The sequence below is a fragment of the Aquarana catesbeiana genome, linkage group LG09, assembly GCF_042186555.1.
Source record: "Aquarana catesbeiana isolate 2022-GZ linkage group LG09, ASM4218655v1, whole genome shotgun sequence".
Lineage (NCBI taxonomy): Eukaryota > Metazoa > Chordata > Amphibia > Anura > Ranidae > Aquarana > Aquarana catesbeiana.
This window is the reverse complement of record NC_133332.1, coordinates 260,212,577-260,237,957: the sequence shown is the minus strand read 5'-3', so window position 1 is coordinate 260,237,957 and position 25,381 is coordinate 260,212,577. Positions and strand designations below refer to the sequence as shown.

Genomic DNA, 25,381 nt, shown 5'->3' with positions numbered 1-25,381 from the left:
ATTACAATATTTAGTATGTTTCTTTTTCCTTTACCTTGATTTACCCATTGCTTATTCCCTTCCCATTCACCCGTACCATCCCAGGGTTTCCTTCTTTTTATCATTATTTGTTGCAATGTATTATAGGGATGTGGTGAACTGGGTATAAGTTCATTGTTACACTCATATATGGTAGTGCACCATTTTCCATTTAAACTCTCATAGAGGGAGGGAGTTCCCCGTCTTTCAGGGCCTCAATATATGTATTGAGAAGGAGAGGACCCAAGATGTGTCGGAAGTGTGTATACCATTCAGCTGGAAAGCCGTCTAAGCCTGGTGTCTTATGAGTCGGTAGTTGCGAAATTGCAAGGGTAAGCTCTTCGATAGAGTGGGGTTCATCTAATTCCTCCTGGTCATGGTCGGACAGTTGTGGAAAAGCTGTTATTCACCTAGTTGAATATCAGAGTAGTGGGCTCTAGTAGTATAAAGGTTGCGATAAAAAGATAGGAAGGCTTCTGTTAAATCGTAAGGGACGTCACTGACCTTATCTTGGGAGGTCAGGATCCTAGGAATAGAGATTGGAGTACGGTCAGGTCTAGTTAGGTAGGCAAGTAGGCGGCCCGCCTTGTTGCCACGTTCAAACGTGTTCTGGGTAATATAAAGCATATGTTTTTTAGTAAGATCCAGCAGGCGGAGCTCATACTCTCTACGGATAAGAAGCCACAAGGTTCACGTAGCTAGATCAGGGTTCTTAGCATAAGCTGCCTCTGTCACTATCATTGCGTTTTCCAGTTCTTCAGTGGACTGCTGGGTGTTCTTGCACAGTGCGCCAATAAGTGACATAAAGTTGCCTCTCAGTACAGCCTTGGAGGCCTCCCAGGCAGTAGAGGACCCAGCAGTGCCCTAGTTTGTGTGCCAATAGTCAATAATACCCTTCTGGCACACACTCATCCTCCAGCCAATGGCAATTTAAATGCCAAATATGAGGGCCCGAGCTAGGTAAGAGGAGGATATCCACAGAGAGAGGGGCATGGTCAGATACCCTCCTAGGTAGATAGGAGACTGCCTGAACAATAGGGAGCACTTCAGCAGAGGTAAATGACGTATCTATGCGAGACATGGTAAGGAAGGAGTCAGAGTGGCAGGAAAAGTGACGCTCATCTGAGTGCTTCCACCGCTATATCTCAGTAAGACCATACACTTTAGTCCAGTCAACAAATGAGGGATAGGGGCTGCCCCCACTCCCCAAGCAGTCCATGGCATGATTAAGTAGAGCATTAAAGCGAGCGGAGTTCCACCCAGAAATGGAACTTCCGCTGACCCGGCTCCCCCCCCCCCCCCCCCCCCCCGCACATTTGGCACCTTTCAGGGGAGGGGGGCAGCAGATTTCTGTCTAATCTATGTATTTGCTCCCACTTCCAGCGAAAGATAACCGCAGTATCCATGGCGATCTACGCCATGTCCGGCCCCTCCTCTGTCCCCCCCCCCCCGCTGTCTTCTTGAAGGCACACAGGTCCCAGAAGACAGCAGGGACCACTCAGAACACGCAGCGCAACTCGCGCATGTGCAGTAGGGAGCCAGGCTGTGAAGCCGCAAGGCTTCACTTCCTGATTCTCTTACTGAAGATGCCGGCTCCTCCACCCGGAGCCGAGGGACGGGTCAGCTTTGGGTGAGGACATCGCAGACACCCCGGACAGTTAAGTGTCCTTAATTTAAAAGTCAGAAGCTGCAGTATTTGTAGCTGCTGACTTTACTTTTTTTTTAAGGCAGAACTCTGCTTTAAAGTCCCCAACCTAACGTAGGGAACCAGGGGATCTTGATAATAATAAAAAGGACAAGTGAGAGAGTAAGTCCGGGAAAAATGGAGAGGGGACATACACGTTTACTAGTGTAAAAACTGTGGAGGCAATGCGAATATTAACTATAACGTATCTCCCGTCCGTGTCCATCTTAACCATCAGATCCTCAGCCGGGAGGGATTTTGCCAGTAAAACAGAACCCCCCCCCCCCGGGAGTAGTTAGTGTGGGTCGCATGGTACTGGGTGGCCAGCCAGGGACACTTAAGGGTCAGCAATTTTGCAGTGGTGAGATGATTTTTTAAGAAAGGAGAATACCAAAGACCGCTTTTGAGGGGAGTTCATACCCCTAACATTCCAAGAGATTAGTTTTAACGTTTTAGACATAAAAAACTATATATAGTTACATATATTATATAACAAACACAAGAAGGGTCTTGAATAAATGCAATACCTCCCCCACCTGGTATGGGGGAGGTAGTAGGTCCAGAAAGGCTCCCGTGAGAGGTGTAAACTTCCATACTGTAGGATACGGGATTCACCTGTAATATAAGGCACAGATAGCAACAGTAATATAAAGCAGAACAGGAGTGAAGATGGGTAACAGAACAGGCCAGGGTGTCCACCTAGTGACTTTGTCTTAAAATTTGAGGATCTTTGCATTCAGGGATCATGGAGGGGCCCCTGAGGGAGGAGGACATGGAGGGGTGCGATGTGCACGTTCAATAACAAAGGCATGGAGACATCACGCAGCCGGGAGTGAAGGAACCGTTTGGGGCGGGATCCCTCGGAGTCCTCTGGGATTACATCTCAGGATCCTGGTGCAGTGTACTTACCTTTTCCCCAGGATCCTGCGATGTCCCCCCCGCTGTGTCTGCGGGCTCTGTCCTCCGCCCCGATGTCCTGTGTGCCAGGCTCCGTTCCCTGCGAGCGTCGCGACACTCGGGGGGCGGAGCCTGGCGGCAAATTCAAAAAAGTGAAAATTCATAACACATACAGTACACTGTAATCTTACAGATTACATTACTGTATAAAATTATTTCACATGCCTTTTGTCCCCAGTGCTTTGTCCAGTGCCCTGCATGCAGTTTTATATTATATATACTGTTCTTTCTGCCTGGAAACTTGATTGTCCATAGCAACCAAAAAGTGTCCCTTTGCAATCTATACACTGGGGGGAGAACCTCTGGGGGAATCTAGGATGGAAAAGGACCTGGGGGTCCTAGTAGATGATAGGCTCAGCAATGGCATGCAATGCCAAGCTGCTGCTAATAGGGCAAACAGAATATTGGCATGTATTAAAAGGGGGATCAACTCCAGAGATAAAACGATAATTCTCCCGCTCTACAAGATTCTGGTCCGGCCGCACCTGGAGTATGCTGTCCAGTTCTGGGCACCAGTCCTCAGGAGGGATGTACTGGAAATGGAGCGAGTACAAAGAAGGGCAACAAAGCTAATAAAGGGTCTGGAGGATCTTAGTTATGAGGAAAGGTTGCGAGCGTTGAACTTATTCTCTCTGGAGAAGAGACGCTTGAGAGGGGATAGGATTTCAATTTACAAATACTGTACTGGTGATCCCACAATAGGGATAAAACTTTTTCGCAGAAGAGAGTTTAATAAGACTCGGGGCCACTCATTACAATTAGAAGAAAAGAGGTTTAACCTTAAACTACGTAGAGGGTTCTTTACTGTATGAGCGGTAAGGATGTGGAATTCCCTGCCACAGGCGGTGGTCTCAGCGGGGAGCATCGATAGTTTCAAGAAACGATTGGATAATCACCTGAATGACCGCAACATACAGGGATATATAATGTAATACTGACACATAATAACACACATAGGTTGGACTTGATGGACGTGTGTCTTTTTTCAACCTCACCTACTATGTAACTATGTAACGTCAAAAGTGGTTTTAGACCAGCTAGAAAAACAGCGATAGTAAATTAGAACACTTGCAGAATTGAGCGATAGTGAATCGTGGGGAATTTTATTTTATTATTATTTTTTATAATCATTTATATTTATTTATTATATTATAATTTATGATTTTGTGTTTCAAACTTCATCATACCCGGGACATCTATTAGACTCTTGGTGGACAGATTTAAGTGTGTTATTGTTAAGAATTACAGGCCTACAATATAAAACGCCAAATTTCTACGCAAAATAATTTTACCGCTTTGAGACGCAAAAATCTGAAATAATCATACCGCCAGTGAGGTTAAAAAAAAGGGAACAGGGGAACAACAATATAAAAAAAAAAAACACACAGCAAATTTAAAATAAATAATTGAATGTGGTACTTGGTGCACTATAAACTGTGTACAATTGGGGGCTGCAGCTGACACAAACTGAAAAACTAAAAAATATATATACAGTATATATGAATGAAAAAAAAAAAGGGAACACCAGTGTCGCAGTAGGACAAACTGGGGCTGACAATTTAAAAAAGGGGGGCAGAGGAACAAAACAAAAAAGAGGACGAAGCGACAAAAAAGTACGTATACAGCATTACACTAACACTACACTATACTCACACTACACTGATGTTACACTATGCTCACAATATAGTAACACTACACTGACACTCTACACTCAGTAAACAATAACACTAACTAGCTATCACTGAGCCTTGCTCTATCTATCTCCAACAACACACTACAAAAGGTTCCTGTTTGAAGGAACCATTTATAGCATGGGGTAGGACTATGAGCACTGAGCCATGCTTGGGCAAAGTTATCAAGTTTTTGTCCAATTGGGGTTCTGACGGTGCTCTGTACCCCAATTGGGTAAAGCCTTGCTCCTGACCGCTGGTCAGTTGCATTGCTTCAGCCAATCAGGACCCTAGAATGCATTGTGCAGCGTGCAGTGCATTGTGGGGCAGTCAGCGGGCGAACACTCGAATGGGTGCTAATCGGGGCCAATGCTCGGCCCGAACAGCTTGCCCATCTCTACTGAGGACAGATTCCCCAGTTTCTTTCTCGGCAGCCTCAGCTGCACTAGACAGTGAATTAATGGGAAGTGCTCTGTGCTGAGCTGCTTCTTGTTCAGTCACAAACTGAAGGGCAGTAATGACTATGCTTCAGTTATGAACACAGGAGCGATTGGTACCGATCGCTCACTGTGTCCATTCAAAAAAGGAAGGGCCTGCTCTCCATCCTAAAACAATCTCCCGCAGCAGCCATTTGGAGAGGAGGTAAGCGCTGCGGGTGGGGTGAGGGGCAGTGGAAGTGGAACCTTTATGGGAGGGATGGCGAAGGGGGCATTTTCCCCACCGCCCTTTCTGTCCAGGTGTGACAGGGAGGTTGCATGGGCACCCTGGAGCATGGGGAGCCACAGACAGGTCTGAATAATGTGTCCGGGTTTCAGGCAGTCTGAAACCTGGACACATTATTCAAGACCTGGACTGTCTGGGTGAATCCTGGACAGGTGACAACTCTAGTGCCCCCGGATTTGATTTTGAAAATCTTCTCACCTTAGTATATGAGGACCTACCGAAACTATCCAATAGATTTGTATCCAACCAAACAGTCTCCTTCACGGTTGTTGGTAGATCTAAATTAGATCATACAATCAGATTGTAATGTGTGTGGTGAGCTTAAAGCTGAACTCCAGCTTTTGTTACACTTGACATAGTTAGTTTGGGCCAAGCTGGCCCAAACTAACTATGTCCCTCACTAACATCTGAGGCCGCTGGATGTGCAGTATAAACTGTATGTAACTGAGGCTACATACAGCATACAACACCAGGTGCAAGCCAAGACCTTCATGTCTCATACCCGGAACACAATCCCAAATAGCATGTAACTGTGTTGCAGGTTTGAAAATGACTTGCTAAACTATTACTAGACTTGCCAGACTTTACAAGTTTGTTGCACAATTGCAGCAAGTCCTCATTGCATTACTGCAGATTAACTTTCTTTGCAAACATTCTGCAAGTCTGCTGCAAGTTCTGGTTAAGTTATGTTGTGCAAAAGTCATCCCACCACAGGGGGTCACTGTGGCTGAATTTTCATGCTGTAGATTTGCAGAGCTCTTGATGTAGATCCACCACTGCTACTTTGCTCTTGCTAGAGACTTGCCACGCAAATTTGCTACAAATTGGAAAAGTGTCAACTAGAGATTGTGCTTCAAGTGCTCTGCAAGTGTACAACTTGCCAGTGAAAATGTGCAGCAAGTTAACAGACTTACAATTCAACACTGCCACAAATTTGTGGCAAGTTATCTTCGCTATCTGGGATAGAGTCTATCTGAGCGGCGCTCAGCCATTCATAGAAAGCGTTGTATTCTAGCAATGAATACAAAGCTTCCTTTGATTGGCTGAGTCAGAGAGGCTACAACCTCTGACTCAGCCAATCAGAGGAAGCTTTGTATTCATTGCAAGAATACATTGCTTTCTATGAATGGCTGAGCGCCTCTGTGATAGATTCTACTGTGTTCTGGGTACTGGAAGTCTCGGATCAAACCCGGAACACAGTGCTGTATATAGCCTCAGCCAGATACAGTTTATACCGTACATCCACATACCTTCCAACTTTTTGAGATGGGAATGAGGGACACTCATTAACAAATGTATGTAGCCATTGGACACACCCCCCGCCACACAACCTTAACCACTTGCCAACCAGCCGCCGTCATTATACTGCGGCAGGTCTGCACGATCCCGCGAACCATTGTAGCTATACGTCGTCCCTTTAAACGGGATAGCAGGCGCGCACGCGCCTGCTGCACAGTGGGGGTGCCGATGCTCGTGGCCGACGGTCACAATGATGGTCAGCCACGAGCGATGGCGGGCACGAGAGGCAGAACAGGGACGTGTGTTTGTAAACACACACATCCCAGTTCTGTGAGGAGAGGAGAGAGAGATTGTGAGTTCCTACGAGCTGGGAACCACAATCTCTCATCTCCTATAGTCAGTCCCATCCCCCCCACAGTTAGAACTCACACTAGGGAACACAGTTAACCCCTTGATCGACCCCTAGTGTTAACCCCTTCCCTGCCAGTGACATTTATACAGTAATCCGTGCATTTTTATAGCACTGATCGCTGTATAATTGTCATTCGACCCAAAAATGTGTCAAAAGTGTCCGCCATAATGTCGCAGTCTCGATAAAAATCGCAGATCGCCGCCATTACTAGTAAAAAAAAATAATAATAATAATAAAAATGCCATAAATCTATCCCCTATTTTGTAGACGCTATAACTTTTGCGCAAACCAATCAATATACGCTTTTTGCGATTTTTATTACCAAAAATATGTAGAAGAATACATATCGGCCTAAACTGAGGAAAAAATTAAAAATTAGAAAAAAAATTGGGGCTATTTATTACAGCAAAAAGTACAAAATATTGTGTTTTTTTTCAAAATTGTCGCTCTTTTTTTTGTTTATAGTGCAAAAAAATAAAAACCTCAGAGATAATCAAATGCCACCAAAAAAAAATAAAAGGACGTCAATTTTGTTTGGGCACAACGTCGATTGACTGTACGATTGTCAGTTAAAGCGACGCAGTGTACTATTGCAAAAAATGGCCTGGTCATTGAGCAGCCAAATCTTCCGGGCTGAAGTGGTTAAAGGAGAATTATACAAAAAGAGATTAGTTAAACCCACAAGTGCTTTTTTTTTTTTTTTTTTGAATACTATTCCTTTATATTGGCTTTTGAAATTTACAAATGCAGCAATTTAGAAATTGGATGAAAGGTTTAGCACTGGGAAACATTTTTTGATAGATAAAAAGTGCATTTTACATACAACTATATGGATCAGATAAAAATGAGGGACAAATGAGGAGGAAAGAGGGACAGAGGGACATTGCTCCAAATCAGGGACAGTCCCTGAAAATCAGGGACTGTTGGGAGCTATGCATCCAGCAGCCTCACGTTAGTGAGGGACATTTCGTGTAGGCCAACTTGGTCCAAACAAACTATGTATAGTGTAACAAGGGCTTTAAATCTCTTGCGGACTCCCTTTACATTTCACCCAACACTTTCTCATGTCTTCCAGAATATCACGTTGCTCCTCCATGCAGACCTCCAACATGATGCAGGCGATGCACACTGCCGTCCTATGAATGGTTGGTGCAGGGGCACATAATCCAGCACAGCTGTGGTGCCGGGCGTTCCAGTCACCATATTTATATCATAGTGACAGTTGGGTCTGGCATGTCACAGAAAAGTGTCAGGCCTCAGAGGGAGGGAGAGGAGCTCTGAAATATTATCCACAGCATCTCCAACAGGGCAGGGAGAGGTGGTGGAAGGAACTGGAGTGACACGGTCACAAAACAGGGGAAGTTTCGGAAAGTTCGTTTGGACAAAGCCTCTTGTATTAGAATAAGATAGGAGCAGGTTCTGCACGTGGGTTCAGATCCACCCCAGACCTTCACAGATCAAGTCGACACAACTCAGCTCCTGAACAATGATTCCTGATCAATATTTAATTGAATGTCCAATGGATAGTGACAAAGATGAGAAGTACCTGCAAAGTCAAGCCAACACCACCATCTACAGTGATGCCCCCCAAAGACTAGATGAGCGGGATCCACGGGGGCTCAACAAGCACCTCAAGGTACCTATATAGACATATATGTATGTATGTATGTATATACCGGAATCCTTTAGGCTGCACTCACATCTGAGCGTCGCATGAATGCATGTACTCTTGCACTTTTTTTAATGCATTTTTGCAATGGGCTGCCTAAGGAACGCACGTTTTCTTGCGCATTTTTACAATGGGCTACTAATGGACTGCCATTTCTAATGGGCACGAATACACAACAGAAGCTAATGTGCCTTTTTGGGTGTTGAGCCTTATGAGTTTTTTAACCATTTTTAACCGTGTTTTGGCACATTTACAAGTGCTGATGCACATGAAATTGTGCGACTGCCGGCTGCATTCAGGGTGCAATAAAGGCGATGTGCGTTTTTTATGTGTTCCGTGAATGTGGCCGAAAACACGCACTTTTGCGTCTGTTCACGGAGTGCTTAGATGTGAATGGAGCCTTAATGCAGAATATACTGACACCTACTGGATTATTTATTAAAGCGATGCAAAGTTACAGGGGGTTACAGTTACAGTTTGAGGTCGGAAAAAGACACAAGTCCATCAAGTCCAACCTATGTGTGTGATTATATGTCAGTATTACATTGTATATCCCGGTATGCTGCGGTCGTTCAGGTGCTTATCTAATAGTTTCTTTTAACTATCGATGCCCCCCCCCCCCGCTGAAACCACCGCCTGTGGAAGAGCATTCCACATCCTTGCCGCTCTTACAGTAAAGAACCCTCTACGCCAGGTATATGCAATTAGCGGACCTCCAGCTGTTGCAGAACTACAAGTCCCATGAGGCATAGCAAGACTCAAGCATGACACCCAGAGGCAGAGCATGATGGGACTTGTAGTTTTGCAACAGCTGGAGGTCCGCTAATTGCATATCCCTGCTCTACGTAGTTTAAGGTTAAAGTGAATTAAAGATGTGCAGAACCTCATTGCAGCCAGTCTGATTTCAGCTTATGGAAAGCAAATCATTAAGGGCTGCTAGAGGACAGTAAAATCAGGAAGTTGAGCTTCGTTTTTTCCGCTCCCAACTGGCCAGCTAAATTCACATTGCAGCCAGACGGGGCTCTACACATACCGTGGCCTCGGCATTTTAAACTCAGCTTGCAGAATTTGACAGGCAGCACCTTCCAACAAATGCACTCATTAACCACTTCAGCCCCGGAAGATTTTCCCCCTTAATGACCAGGCCATTTTTTGCGATACGACACTGCGTCGCTTCAACTGACAATTGCGTGGTCGTGCAACGTTGTACCCAAACAAAATGTATGTCTTTTTTTTCCCCCACAAATAGAGCTTTCTTTTGGTGGTATTTGATCACCTCTGTGGTTTTTATTTTTTGCACTATAAACAAAAAAAGAGGAACAGGTTTGAAATAAACACATTTTGTACTTTTTGATATATTTTCCAAATATTTTTGGTAAAAAATATCGCAATAGGCATATATTGATTGGTTTGCGCAAAAGTTATAGTGTCTACAAAATAGGGGATAGATTTATGGCATTTTTTAAAAAATTTTTACTAGTAATGGCGGCGATCTGCGATTTTTATCGGGACTGAGACATTGCGGCAGACAAATCGAACACTTTTGACACTTTTTTGGGACCATTGACATTTATACAGTGATCAATGCTATAAATAGCCACTGATTACTATATAAATGTCACTGGCAGTAAAGGGGTTAACACTAGGGGGCGATCAAGGGGTTAAATGTGTTCCCTATGTGTGTTCTAACTGTGGGGGGGATGTGGCTGACTAGAGGAGGAGAGAGATCATTGTTCCTACTTGGTAGGAACACACAATCTCTCTCCTCTCCCCTGACAGAATCGGGATTTGTGTGCTTGGTTCTCACACTATCACGAGCGATTGCGGGTGCCCGGCGGTCATTGCGCCCGCCGGGCATGGGCATCTGCTCCAGATACATGCTGTGGGCGCTCGCGCACGCGCCTGCTGCAGCGTCTTAAAGAGCCAACGTACAATTACGACAGCTCGCGCAGGGGAGCATAACTGCGGGGGCTGGTCGGGAGGGGGTTAAGCTCAATGGGAGCACACCACAACTGTGAACCAAACACTTGGCTCATGGTTGTTGTGTGGTAGTTTAATATAAAATCCCACTTAATATTAAGAAGAAAAAAAAAAAAAAAAACAGACATTCTGGAGGTGGTAGGATTCTCCCGAATGCCTGGCAGCCGCTGCTCTACCGCCCTTTGAAAAGCAATCCACTGCATATCACTTTTCAGAGGGTGGTAGACACTGCCACCCATGTGAAATAGCATTAAGGCCTCATTCATATGGCATATCTATCCATACTATACATGCTAATGGCCGTCTTTGGTCGCACGGGATGCACAAGTGTTACGTGCATCCGCGTGCAGGCAGGCCCATTTATGTCTATTCGGATGCATCAGATGCATGGACACAGCCACTGGTCCCAAATTTCACAGCTGTGAGGCTGCGTGTGCATGACCCCGGGTGTAGAGATAGATGTGCCTGTGTGAATGAGGCCTGATAGTTTGATTTCTTTTTAGTCGTTTTGGGTGATCACACTTTCCCATTACCATTGCTCTGTGCACATGGGTGCCGGGGGCCATACAGTGTAAAATTTGGGCATATTTATCTTCCTGGGAGTGTCCAAGGTTGTACATCGTATGCAAGCCTGTGTTTACACAAGTACCACCATTTACTTGCGTACAGCCAAGTAGAGCCATTTATTTATATGGGAAGCTGTACATAGGACCTATGGCTCACGGGCGGGATAATATGCCCAAATTTTACATTACATGGCCCCAATTGTCTGTGTGAATGAGGCCCTAATAAGATTTCCCGAATTATATTTGCACTTGTCAAATTTATAATATTAAATTCTTGTGAGCAGCTGCATATAAAAACTAAAGCTGCTAGCACCCAACAAACTCCCTTTAGATATGTGTAGTATAATTATTCTAATGCACTTAGTGCAGCACTTTCTAAAACAATATCTTGTGCATCAAAAATAAAAACAATGTGCATACAAATCATATAATATCTACGAAAATGTATCCAAAAACGTATGTGATAATATTAAATATACATGTGAATAATGTGCTTATCTCTTCAAGACACCCTAAGAAATATTCCAAATATGTTCACTTATCCAGGAATACCTTGTACAAGTGCAAAAAAAACACCATAAAATCTTTTTTTGCAAAAACCAAATGTGTTCACAAAATTACTAATAATACAGTTGCATAAGTATCTCTGTACTGAGGAAGTCACGAGGTGTGACGAAACGTGTAGGGGCGGGACTGAAAGGCTGACGTTGACATTAAGCTTACACAGATCACACTGATGAGCGAAAAGCTGTCGGGACATAAATATCTCTGTACTTGTCTTTTTAAACCCTTCACAGTATTCCTAATGAGTCCAATCGTTATCACTACTGATAGTCCTTTTCTCTCCTTTTACAATCTTACATCGCTTTTACAATCTTATCGCTGTATTATTAGTAATTTTGTGAACACATTTGGTTTTAGCAAAAAAGATGTTATGGTGTCTTATGCACTTGTACAAGATATTACTGAATGAGTGAACATATTTGGAATATTGCATAGGGTGTCTTGAAGAGATCAGCACATTATTCACATATATATTTAACATTGTCACATAGGTTTTTGGATACATTTTTGTAGATATTATATGATTTGTATGCACATTGTTTTTATTTTATTTTGTTTTTGATGCGCAAGATATTGTTTTAGAAAGCGCTGCACTAAGTGTGTAAAAATTATCAGATCCCTATCGTTTTGTTTTTTTTGACAAAATTTTGGATATAATGAAGGGTTAGGCCCTCTGTTAGGTCCTTGCTGTCTGTGGCCCTGCTCCTCGTTATTAGTAATGGTGGGAATTTTCATATGCATTCTCGTGTGAATGTTCATTTGAAAATCTACTGGTGTATGGCCAGCTTAAAGTGATTGTAAAGCTTTGTTTTTTTTGTTATTTTAAATAACAAACATGTCATACTTACCTGCTCTGTGCAAGGGTTTTGCACAGAGTGGCCCCGATCCTTCTTTTCTGGGGTCCCTCCTCGGTGCTCCTGGCTCCTCCTCTTCTTGAGTGCCCCAACCAAGAGCCGATTTCCATGGGGGCACTCGGGCGGGTGCGCTCGCGAGTGCCGCTGCTGCATCCATTGACACAGATAGCGGGACTCAACTCTGCCCCCCCGGCTCCCGCGTCACTGGTTTTGATTGACAGGAGCTGGAGTCAATGGCTCCTGCTGCTATCAATCTATCCAATGAGGATTCGAGACAGCGGCTGGAGTTGCTGTGCTTGTCCCCGTCGCTAGAACGATTGGGCTCAGGTAAAAAAAAGGGGGGCTCTGGGGGGGTGCTGTAGCACAGAAAGTTTTTAATGCATTCTATGCATTAAGGTGAAGAACCGTGAAGGTTTACAACCCCTTTAAGTGCCCCTTCACATTGCCCTGCTGCAGATTCCCTGCAGTGCGGGTACAGCGCAGTGTACCATCCTACCATCCAGGACCCTTCAACTAATGTCATCAGAGCATGACCAAGCATCATGCAACATGGCTGTTGTCAGGCACAGATGATAACTGTCAGGATCTGCCTCAACATCGTCCTTTGAATATACTTCCAAGATCTCCCATCACCACTTTGCTTGGATGCTCAAAGGGGAATTCCACTTTTGTTTTAAAAAAAATAAATGATATATATATATATATATATATATATATATATATATATATATAAATAACATAAAAAATTGCCACACAAGCCATTTTGTAATTTAATTCTATTAAAAATTACATTTCCATTTCAATCTGTAATTTTCTAAAATGGTCAAAAAATTCAATGCAATATGTCAACCTGGGGGCCTTCTGTACATCGTATCTTGTCTAGCCTGTATAAGAAAGATGTGTGTACTTACCCATTTGTAATCAGCTTCAGTCCTGTCACGTGATCCTGCAGCTCTGTGTAAGAGAGTGCTCAACGGCTCTGAATTCCAGGAGCCATTCCGCCAGCCATAGGCTCCCATGCCAGGATTAGCGTTCATAGGATTCCTGTTGCCGAACGCCTTGAAAAACCTTAAAAAGACCTGTGAGTAAATGGCAACACATTGCCTGAGTAAACTGAGAGCACAGGGGTCCTTTCACACGGACATAAGTCCGTTTACATGCTCTAGTCCACAGGAATGCACAGACTTTCCGATCAGGTCCACCTAAAGACTGAAAGGCGGACCTGATCAGATCGCCTGCGTGAAAGGGCCCTAAGAGAAGCAACCTCCGCCATTTCCTATTGCTCTGTAAGAACTGTAGAACTGAGCTCAGAACCTGTTGGACTCAAACTGTTCATGCTACCCTGCTAGACCTAAAAGACTGCACATCTTGGATTATCAGATAAAGTATTGATCTATTAGAGATTGTCCAAGTGGTTTTTTTGTGGCTTACCCCTTCTCTGCTGATAGTCCCCACCCAGGTGCGAAAAGTCACTTTCTGCAAAGCTCTAGGTCCAGTTGCTATTAGAAATTTTAGGTTGCATCAGATAGCGTGTTCCCCCGTTGTCCACTGTGGTTCTTCATGCTGAACCCCTACGTCACTCTACATCTTTTACCCTGTAGCTGTCACCCGACCTAGCTAGCAGTTCAGGTCTAGTTGTAAGCACACTTCCACCAACCAAAATGCATAGACTGTACAGGGACAGAAATTATGAGAGCCTGCTTAGATTTTTATAAGGGGGTGTAAGTCTAAAACCTTTTACTATACATGAGCATGTGCTACTGGCAGAAACATGATGTGTGGGTGGCGGTGTGCCACCCCTGCCATTCCTACTGTCCTGAGCCATGGCCTGTGTTGATTATACAGAAATCCAGCCCTATACGCACAGCTGCTATGGCTTGCAACTGCATAGACATGGAATGCAATACAGAAATATCCATGGCATAGTTACATTGCACTGGGGTCATCGCTTGTCTGATCTCTTGTTTTGCTTTACCAGAGGGGGGGGGAGATGAGAAAATGCCTGGGTCGAAAAGACATATGTAGATTTGCACCCTGGTTACTATTGGATCTGGAAATGTTTATTTGACAATAAGCACTCCAGAACTCAAGACATCCCTCTGGCTGACCATTGGAAGGGGAAGAATCAAATTGTTAGGTTGGCTTCATCATTTTGTTCTTCCTTCTCTCAAATCCTGACACAATACACTCAGCTGATCCCTGCATATATGTTTATGGAAAGATCTTTAGGCAGTGACTTGGTGCCCCCATATAACTGCTTTCTGATCTCTCTAGGCGCCTCAAGCATTAACTTTTTTGTAGCTTAGAGTAACTACTTCTACATACTAATAATAATAGTGATAATAATATTAATTAGCGGAGCCCCCCATTTAGCGAATCTGTACAAGCCACAGTAAAAATTAATTCTGTTTGAGATGTCACCACTGATGGCCTATTAAGATATATGCAGTTGTAGACATCTATAATATTCAAATATACCCAAGACAGATTATGGCACTTTGAATGGTTTGGAAGGCGTACTTACTCTTGCTCTCCATCTATAATACTTTTGCATTACACCTCAGAATTTCTTATTAACATCATATAATTTGCATGTTGTGTGGGGTGGATATCTGGGGGCCCACTTTTTTTAAAAGGGGCTTCCAGATTCTGATGAGTTCCTTCCACAGACCCTCACATCCTCTGAGCCAGGGATGAGGGGCAAGGTACTCTCCCCGTGTTAAGGGCATGTGGCTTGGTATGGTTCAGGAGGGAGGGCGTGCGCTCGTTGGCCCCAACTCTTTCTGGCCAGCCTGGTTGCATGTTAAGATAATCTGGAATGAATTTTGGGCATGCTTTTATTTTTTTTCGTGCGAGGTCCCCTCTAAAATAAATTTTAGAGCCTCATTAAGGAAAGGGATCTGGTTTGGATTTTGGACAGGACACCATGCCTTTTTTTGTTTTTGTTGTGGGGGGCTCCCCTTACATCTAGAATAAGGGTCTGGTATGGATCCATGATAATTGCTTAAGGGTCCCCAGCTCAGGCTGTCAAGGTCTGGTAAATTGGATACCACTGGCTAGCAGTGGCGACTGGTGAAGTTTTAGGATGCGGGGGCGCCAGACCCCGCCCTTACTTTTTGACCCCTCCCACTTGGTGAAAATGAGCGTGGCTTCAGCGAAATAGTGGGCGTGTCTCTAAGGTGGTGTGGTTCGCATCTCAGATGAACAAGGGATGGAGGGAGAGAGGGATGGAGGGACAGCAGGCCCAGATCTTACACAACAATAGAAATATGTGTATTCTAGAAAGTTTAACAATCAGCAGATAAAGATATTCCAAACACCTAGTGTTAGCACTTCAATCATCCCGGCATCATGGTTGTTATGGTGTCAGGATGATTGAAGTGCATTATTTCTATTACATTGTAATATAAAATTAAATCATTCAACTCACCATAATGCAGAATCAGTGGGAGCCCTGAGCGTGTCACTAGCCACGTCGCCTGCCACCAAGTGTCCCCAGCGGAGTTCATTCTTACATGCAGCCTGTGTCCCATAAAATGCAGCCTGTGTCCCACAAAATGCAGCCTGTGTCCACCAAATACAGCCTGTGTCCCACCACATGCAGCCTGTGTCCCACCAAATGCAGCCTGTGTCCCACCAAATGCAGCCTGTGTCCCACCAAATGCAGCCTGTGTCCCACCAAATGCAGCCTGTGTCCCACCAAATGCAGCCTGTGTCTCACCAAATGCAGCCAGCCTGTGCCTACCAAATGCAGCCCGTGTCCCACCAAATGCAGCCAGCCTGTGTCCACCAAATGCAGCCTGTGTCCCACCAAATGCAGCCTGTGTCCACCAACTGCAGCCTGTGTCCACCAAATACAGCCAGCCTGTGTCCACCAAATGCAGCCAGCCTGTGTCCCACCAAATGCAGCCAGCCTATGTCCCACCAAATGCAGCCTGTGTCCCACCAAATGTGCCCATGTGCCCCCTATGGACGGGCCGCCACTGCTGGCTAGTGACGGTGCAGGCTGAGGAAAGGTCTGTCCATACCCAAAGACATAGTCTGGTCACCGCACACCTCACCCAGCCCAAGTGGTTAGCAGGTAACAGTAGCCTGAGCTCCATTCATCCAGACCACAACTCCAACATGTTTTGCCCCACCCTTGGAGCTTAATTGAGGGCAGGGCGAAACATATTGTAGTTGTGGTCTGGATGAAGCAAGCTGAGGCTACTTTTACCTGCTAACCACTCAGGCCAGGTGTGGTGCGTGACAGCCGGTGTAACGCTTCCTATTTTTTAGTCTGGTATGGATGGTGAGAAAAAAATAAGATAATCTTAATAATCTGAATAATCTTAAACCTTATTACAGGTAGCAGCACATTGGCAAAAAAGGTTCTATTGGCAGGATCAGCGAGATTCCTCATTTGCTTCAGCTGCATGTATAAAAACAGGCAGGGACGCTCGTGACATCATTAGCCCAATACAGTATGTCCATATCTCCATATTGCGTTAATGACATTGACCCAATATGGCCATATTAGGTTAATGGTGTCACAAGCATCCCCGCACCTTTGTGTATGTGCAGCTGCTGGGTAGGGGAATCCCCATTCCACAGCTGATTGGCCTAGAACTGATAGATTTCCTACTCATTCAGTTGAACATTGGTCCAGAATGAACCCTAGCAAACTCAAGCTCATCCATACTGGAGACATGTAAGTAGCCAGACTACTTTCTCCATATATACTTTTTTGGGTAGACTGACCCTTAAAATGCAGCACAATGTCAGATTTGAATTTACCAAAGTGTTACAAAGGTCCATTGACTTTTTGTGTTCCAGCATGAGCGTACTGCAAGTAGAGTCTCCCCTATCTAATTATTTCAAATTGACTGTCATTGTATTTCTTGTTGCAGGTAGATTTTTCAGATGTCCTAGCTGAACCGAACTCATTCCACAGTTTTGACAAAGTCTGGACCTGGAGTGATATCTTGTTTGAATCCTCTAAGCTCTGGTGCTATCGAATCATCTCCTTGCTGTGTGCCGTTCCTGTGTCCCTGATCTCAGGCATCCTCTTTGCTACCCTAGGGTGCATCCACATATGGTAAACAGTTGTTTGATTGTAAGATGCTGATATTGCTTGAAATTCAGGTGCTTACACAGCGCTGAGGCTTCATCCAAGCCATTGCAGTCCATGACAAATAAACATGTCGTCTCTTTCAAAAGCAGAGTCCATGTTTATGTAGTATTTAGTCAGTCAAACCTTTTTCTAATGTCTATAGCCAGCTTTATGCTGCGTACACACGAGCGGTATTTCCGTCAGAAAAATCTTGTATGGTTTTCCTGACGGAATTCCACTCAAGCCTGGCTTGCATACACACGGTCACACAAAAGTTTGCTGAACTTTTGACCGTCAAGAACACTGTGATGTACAACACTACGACAAGCCGAGAAAATGAAGTTCAGTGCTTCAGAGCATGCGTCCAATTGTTTCCGAGCATGTGTAGGAATTTTGTGCTTCGGAATTGGTACAGACGATCGGAATTTCAAATCGGAACTTTTTCCGTCCGAAAAAGTGAGAACATGCTCTCAATCTTTTGCTGGCTGGAATTCCGCCAGCAAAAGTCCGATGGAGCATACACACGGTCGTATTTTCGGACCAAAAGCTCTCATCGGACTTTTGCTGGCGGAATTTGCGCTCGTGTGTACGGGGTATTAGTGATTTGTTCTTAAAGTGATTCTATACGCATTCAACAAATGAGTAAAGTGGTTGGACTCAGAGAATATGCCAATATCTACAGACACCATATTGTTATATCCTTGCATTGTTAGATGCCTTTATATTGGTATCTATTTTCTTATTTGCAGGTGTGCTATGCCATGCATTCAGCTCTGCAATATCTGTATGCCCCCCATCCGGACGCTGTGGGCAAGTCTGTTGGACATCTTCATAGCTCCTCTCTGTTCCAGTCTGGGGCGATGCTTGAGTTTCATATATGTGAATGTGACCAAGCAGCGGGCGTAACAGACCAAGGTGTAAATTTCTTCACAAGAGGGAAACAAATGGAAGATAAAATATAGTAACCCTGCAAAGCATTCTGGGATGTAAATCTGAAAACAGAACGCACTAATTGCATTGCAACAATAGAATGAAATAAAAAGCTATTTTTTAATTTTTTCTCTGTGGTTTCTTTTATAGATCGTGAATATACAAGAGCCTATTCACACTTGTCTGTTTTCATGCAGCAACATTACATGATACAGCATGTCAAGTAGAAATTTTATACTTTCCTACATTTTTGGATGTGTACTTCATGTGTACTAAGTTCATCTCACTTGAAGGACTTTTTAAAACATTTAATGGGTAAGAGCATCTAATACAGCCAACGCATTTCGGCCTCTTCTTCAGGGCTTGAGTAGTCGATGTAAATAAAATCACATCAGAATGCACTAGGGGATCTGTGTTAAAGCTTTATGAAGACTAATGTTTCCTGATGCCACTAAAGGCAGAGTGTGATCAGGAGATGTTAGTCTTCATCAAGCATTAACACAGGTCCTCTAGTGCATTCTGTAGTTAACATCGACCGCTCAATCCCTGAAGTAAGAATGATTTTTCGCCCCAAAATGCTTTGGCTGTATTTGATGCTTTTAACCATTAAACGTTTCAAAAAGTCTTTCAAGTGAGATGAACTTTTGTACCAGGCGCTCTGTACACATCCAAGAGTTTACCTTCTGGTGTGTGCTTCCTAAATATGAGAGGTAGCAGCCTATACTATATTTCAAGCACGGATCTGCTTCTTTGAAGAATGAATCACTATACTAGATCCATTGGAATCAAATTCACTTCCATTGGTCCGGTACTATCACACACACACATTGGGAATTCTTTCCTGTATGGATGGTTCACACTGCAGTTTAATGTGTTTGAAAGTATATATAACTATTTACACCTACACATGCTGAGTTACCACATTTACAGAAGCATACTAAACAGTGCCAACCCACCTAAAAAGTAGGCATCACAACCAGTGAAATCCTTTACATCTTAATGGAGAATTTCATCTTATACCTTGTTTTCAGACAAAGCAAAGTGCAAATATACAGTATATATATGAGGATTATCAAATTAAAGCTTCAACCGCCTTAGACCAATTAAGCTATGGGGATGTTCACTATATCCTAATTACAAAATCAGATTACGTATAAAGCGTTTGTATCAATAAAAAAATTAGCAGAACCTAACTCAGATCAATTACATTACCTTACTGAGTCAATGAAGATCAGGACGTGCTTTATGTTTATGTGAGGTGGCAGACTGGACACTGCTTCAGCTATGATGGCCTTAAAGAGTTTTTTCTCCGCAAATACCTATTAATTGCAGGTCGGGCTGTTTTATTGCTTTTAAAAATATGGTTCTTCTGAGCCAATAAATAAGTATATATATTATATTTACACCAACGTTACTGTTGAGTGGTAGCCTGCTAGGTTTGGGTCCATACCACCCCCCTCCCCCCTCCTTCTTGTCTTTAGGTATGGTTTTGGTTTTCTCCTTATCCACTTTGGAGGAATCCTAGAGTACTAATATATGCTTGAAGTGATGCTCTTGTGTGCTCACCTCTAGTGCATATATTTGAACACTATATATGGTGTTGTTTGATGCTTAGTAGACTCGTCGGTGAACTTTACTGACAAGATAGTGAGACCCATTCTTTCCAACAATCCCTGAATGTGTCCTGACGAAGCAAAACAGCGAAATGCGTTGACGCACAGGGGCTCACTGTTGTTCATGTGATGCAAAAATTCCTTTTGTTGCACCATGTATTCTCATCCATTATATATGTATTTTTAACTTTTCTCTTTTCTTTTTTTGTTTTATTGCCTTATGAATTGTTATCAATAATAAAAAAATATTTTTATACTTCAACTCTCATCCATAAGTGACTCTAAAGTCCGACCTTGGGACAGTTTTCTACCCCTTTTTTCTCTTTTACCAAATATTCAAAATGGATGTGGCCATAGGAGTGCTCTCGCTTTATATTTAGAAGATCAGAAACATTCTCACAGAGACAGAAGGCAACCAAAAAAAAAAAAAAAAGGTTCACAGCTAAAGAATCAGGCCTTGTACAGACCAAGAGTGGGGGAACTGTATGAATAAAGTAGACCAGCTATTCACAAACAGAGTTCCATGGTACCCTAAGATTTCCTCAAAAGTTGCTAGGGGTTCCTTGAGATGTGGTTGATCAACCCATCATTTTGTGGTGCCTGCATAATTCCAGAGGGCAAAGTCCACTTTGCATAGCCAGCTGCAGGACCAATGGTTCAGCTGTTTGTAATGGTGGCATTCTGACCACCACTGTAGTGGGGGCATTCTTCCTAGTGACCACCAATGTAAAGGGCACTTTTCCCACTAACTCCCAATGAACTGGTATTAGCAGGGGTTCCCTGAACCCCAAACATTATTTCAAGAGTTCCTCCTTCTTGATGTAGTACTTTAATCTCCAGATAAGAGTTTAGCAAAAGAAAGATTAGAATGACAACCAAACTGATAAGAGGCATGGAGGAGTTAAGCTATGAGGAAAGATTGGAGGAACTGAATTTATTTTCTCTTGAGAAGAGATTAAGGGGGATATGATCAATATATATATATGTGTGTGTGTGTGTGTGTATATATATATATATATATATATATATATATATGTGTATGTGTGTGTATATATATATATATATATATATATATATATATATATGTGTGTATATATATATATATATATATATATATATATATATATATGTGTGTGTGTGTATATATATATATATATATATATATATATATATATACATTTTTTTTCCTTTTTCCCTTTTATAGGTTGAACTCGTTGGTCTTGTGTCTTTTTTTCAACCTAACTATGTAATAATAAAAGGAAAAAAAAAGTATATAGAAAAGGTTCTACAAAGCACAAAGTTTAAAACCTCATAAAACATGATCAAACTGTCATCCCTAATACCATTGTGCATCCCTTGAATGGGACTTGAAATTACAGTACTTTGGAACATATAAACCAAAAAGAATTTGAAACAAAAATATCAAGCTTATTTATACAGTATTATCGCACATACTGTCACATACTTAGGCAAAACATGCCCTGTACATCAAGTCCACATCTAAAAACATTATTTAATAAGGCATCAGTCATAAAGACCATGGTCGCCGAACAGTATGTTGTTTACTGGGCGCTCGGGTTCGGCACATCACGGATCGGGTTGACAGTTTATTGGGCAGGGCTGGGGAGCACCCAGCTGTCATGGTACACCTTGGAACCAATGACAAAGTGAGAGGAAGGTGGAGAGTCCTAAAAAATGATTTCAGGGACTTAGGGAATAGATTGAAGAAAAGGATCTCCAAGGTGGTTTTCTTAGAAATACCACCTGTGCCTCGAGCCACACTAGAGGCAGCAGGAGCTTAGGGAACTGAACAAGTGGTTGAGGAACTGGTATAGGAAGGAGGGGTTCGGATTCCTGGACTGACTTCTTTAGTAAGGACTGGCTAACCCTTAATGGGGATGGTGCAGCTCTATTGGGAAGAAAGATGGCCACAAAGTTGGAGGGGCTTTAAACTAAGTGATGGGGGGAGGGTTCAGAGGAAGTGACAGCCGGCAGTGAGCAAAGGTCAGAGGGTAATAGTGGAGCCAGTAGTGATGATATAGCCGTAATGTCTAATCCCGGGGTGAATGAGTGGACAAACCAACAACAAAGCCTGAGAAAACATAAGGAGAAACTAATATACACTCATACAACACTGGGAGGCGTACACACAAATGCCAGGAGCCAAGCTAAACAAATGGAGGAATTGGAGCTACTATTACACGAGGAAGACGTAGACTTTGTGGGAATAACAGAAACTTGGTTTGACAGCTCAAAGAACTGGCTGGGTATTCCTTGTATCGGAAGGTTGAAGAGGGGGAGGGGTGTGTCTACATAATCAAAAATGTAAGGGTGGTAGAGAGGAGTGACATTGTGAATGCGACGAGGGGGGAGGTGGAATCCGTGTGGGTAGAACTCCAAAGAGAGAAAGCTAGAAAGATTAGAAATAGCGGCGAGGCAGGGAAATGTCATCATTAGGGATGAGCTTCGAGTTCGAGTCGAACTCATGTTCGACTCGAACATTGGCTGTTCGCAAGTTCGCCGAACAGCGAACAATTTGGGGTGTTCGCTGCAAATTCGAATGCCGCGGAACACCCTTTAAAAGTCTATGGGAGAAATCAAAAGTGCTAATTTTAAAGGCTTATATGCAAGTTATTGTCATAAAAAGTGTTTGGGGACCTGGGTCCTGCCCCAGGGGACATGGATCAATGCAAAAAAAAGTTTTAAAAACGGCCATTTTTTCAGGAGCAGTGATTTTAATAATGCTTAAAGTCAAACAATAAAAGTGTAATATCCCTTTAAATTTCATAGCTGGGGGGTGTCTATAGTATGCCTGTAAAGGGGCGCATGTTTCCCGTGTTTAGAACAGTCTGACAGCAAAATGACATTTCGAAGGAAAAAACCCATTTAAAACTACCTGCGGCTATTGCATTGCCGACAATACACATAGAAGTTCATTGATAAAAACGGCATGGGAATTCCCCACAGGGCAACCCCGAACCAAAATTTAAAAAAAAAATGACGTGGGAGTCCCCCTAAATTCCATACAAGGCCCTTCAGGTCTGGTATGGATATTAAGGGGAACTCCGGCCAAAATTTAAAAAAAAAAAATGACGTGGGGTTCCCCCTAAATTCCATACCAGACCCTTATCCGAGCACGCAACCTGGCAGGCCGCAGGAAAAGAGGGGGGGACGAGAGTGCGGCCCCCCCCCTCCTGAACCGTACCAGGCCACATGCCCTCAACATTGGGAGGGTGCTTTGGGGTAGCCCCCCAAAACACCTTGTCCCCATGTTGATGAGGACAAGGGCCTCATCCCCACAACCCTGGCCGGTGGTTGTGGGGGTCTGCGGGCGGGGGGCTTATCAGAATCTGGAAGCCCCCTTTAACAAGGGGACCCCCAGATCCCGGCCCCCCCATGTGAAATGGTAAGGGGGTACTTACCCCTACCATTTCGCTAAAAAACTGTCAAAAATGTTAAAAATGACAAGAGACAGTTTTTGACAATTCCTTTATTTAAATGCTTCTTCTTTCTTCTATCTTCCTTCATCTTCTGGTTCTTCCTCCGGCGTTCTCATCCAGCATCTCCTCCGCGGCGTCTTCTATCTTCTTCTACTCGGGCCGCTCCGCACCCATGGCATGGGGGGAGGCTCCCGCTCTTCTCTTTATCTTCTTCTTCTTCTCTTCTTCCTTCTTCTCTTCTTCATTTTCTTCTCCGGGCCGCTCCGCACCCATGCTGGCATGGAGGGAGGCTGCCGCTGTGTGACGGCCTCTCCTCGTCTGACGGTTCTTAAATAACGGGGGGCAGGGCCACCCGGTGACCCCGCCCCCCTCTGATGCACGGGACATGACGGGACTTCCCTGTGGCATTCCCCGTGACGTCACAGGGAAGTCCCGTCAAGTCACCGTGCGTCAGAGGGGGGCGGGCTCACCAGGTGGCCCCGCCCCCCGTTATTTAAGAACCGTCAGACGAAGAGACGCCGTCACACAGCAGGAGCCTCCCTCCATGCCAGCATGGGTGCGGAGCGGCCCGGAGAAGAAAATGAAGAAGGAAGAAGAGAAGAAGATGAAGAAGAAGATGAAGAGAAGAGCGGGAGCCTCCCCCCATGCCATGGGTGCGGAGCGGCCCGAGGAGAAGAAGATAGAAGACGCCGCGGAGGAGATTCTGGACGAGAACGCTGGAGGAAGAACCAGAAGAGCCAGAAGAACCAGAAGAAGAAGATGAAGGAAGATAGAAGAAAGAAGAAGCATTTAAATAAAGGAATTGTCGAAAACTGTCTCTTTTTAACATTTTTGACAGTTTTTTAGTGAAATGGTAGGGGTAAGTACCCCCTTACCATTTCACACAGGGGGGGCCGGAATATGGGGGTCCCCTTGTTAAAGGGGGCTTCCAGATTCCGATAAGCCCCCCGCCCGCAGACCCCCACAACCACCGGCCAGGGTTGTGGGGATGAGGCCCTTGTCCTCATCAACATGGGGACAAGGTGTTTTGGGGGGCTACCCCAAAGCACCCTCCCAATGTTGAGGGCATGTGGCTTGGTATGGTTCAGGAGGGGGGGGGCCGCACTCTCGTCCCCCCCTCTTTTCCTGCGGCCTGCCAGGTTGCGTGCTCGGATAAGGGTCTGGTATGGATTTTTGGGGGGACCCCACGCCGTTTTTTTTTTTTTTTTTTTTGGCGCGGGGTTCCCCTTAAAATCCATACCAGACCTAAAGGGCCTGGTATGGAATTTAGGGGGACTCCCACGTCATTTTTTTAAAAATTTTGGTTTGGGGTTTCCCTGTGGGGAATTCCCATGCCGTTTTTATCAATGAACTTCTATGTGTATTGTCGGCAATGCAATAGCCGCGAGTAGTTTTAAATGGGTTTTTTCCTTCGAAATGTCATTTTGCTATCAGACTGTTCTAAACACGGGAAACATGCGCCCCTTTACAGGCATACTATAGACACCCCCCAGCTACGAAATTTAAAGGGATATTACACTTTTATTGTTTGACTTTAAGCATTATTAAAATCACTGCTCCTGAAAAAACGTCCGTTTTTAAAACTTTTTTTTGCATTGATCCATGTCCCCTGGGGCAGGACCCAGGTGCCCAAACACTTTTTATGACAATAACTTGCATATTAGCCTTTAAAATTAGCACTTTTGATTATTCATGTTCGTGTCCCATAGACTTTAACGGTGTTTGCGTGTTCGAACTAACTTTTTTCCTGTTCGCATGTTCTGGTGCGAACCGAACAGGGGGGTGTTCGGCTCATCCCTAGTCATAATGGGGGACTTCAATTATCCCAATATTGATTGGGTAGGGGGGACAGCTTGCTCATTAAAGGCCCGTCATTTCATGAATGTCTTACAGGACAACTTCCTGTCCCAGTTGGTGGATTCTCTGACTAGAAATAATGTATTGCTAGATTTAATAATTACAAACGACCC

At 44.0% G+C, this 25,381-nt stretch overlaps 1 protein-coding gene across 3 annotated transcripts in view; it reads left to right on the top strand.

Annotated features, from left to right (window-relative positions):
- LOC141108569 (caveolin-2-like) overlaps positions 1-18,482 on the top strand; it is a 64,779-nt gene extending 46,297 nt beyond the window's left edge. For 2 of the 3 annotated variants that reach the window (XM_073600290.1, XM_073600288.1), the window contains 2 exons: positions 17,230-17,413; positions 18,178-18,482. In XM_073600290.1, the coding sequence (XP_073456391.1) occupies positions 17,230-17,413; positions 18,178-18,334 (341 nt within the window). In that variant the 3' untranslated portion in view covers positions 18,335-18,482. Of the gene's footprint in view, positions 1-7,778; positions 8,340-17,225; positions 17,414-18,177 lie in introns of all 3 variants that reach the window. The other variant, XM_073600289.1, reaches the window with a different exon arrangement.
- The last annotated feature ends 6,899 nt before the right edge of the window (positions 18,483-25,381 follow it).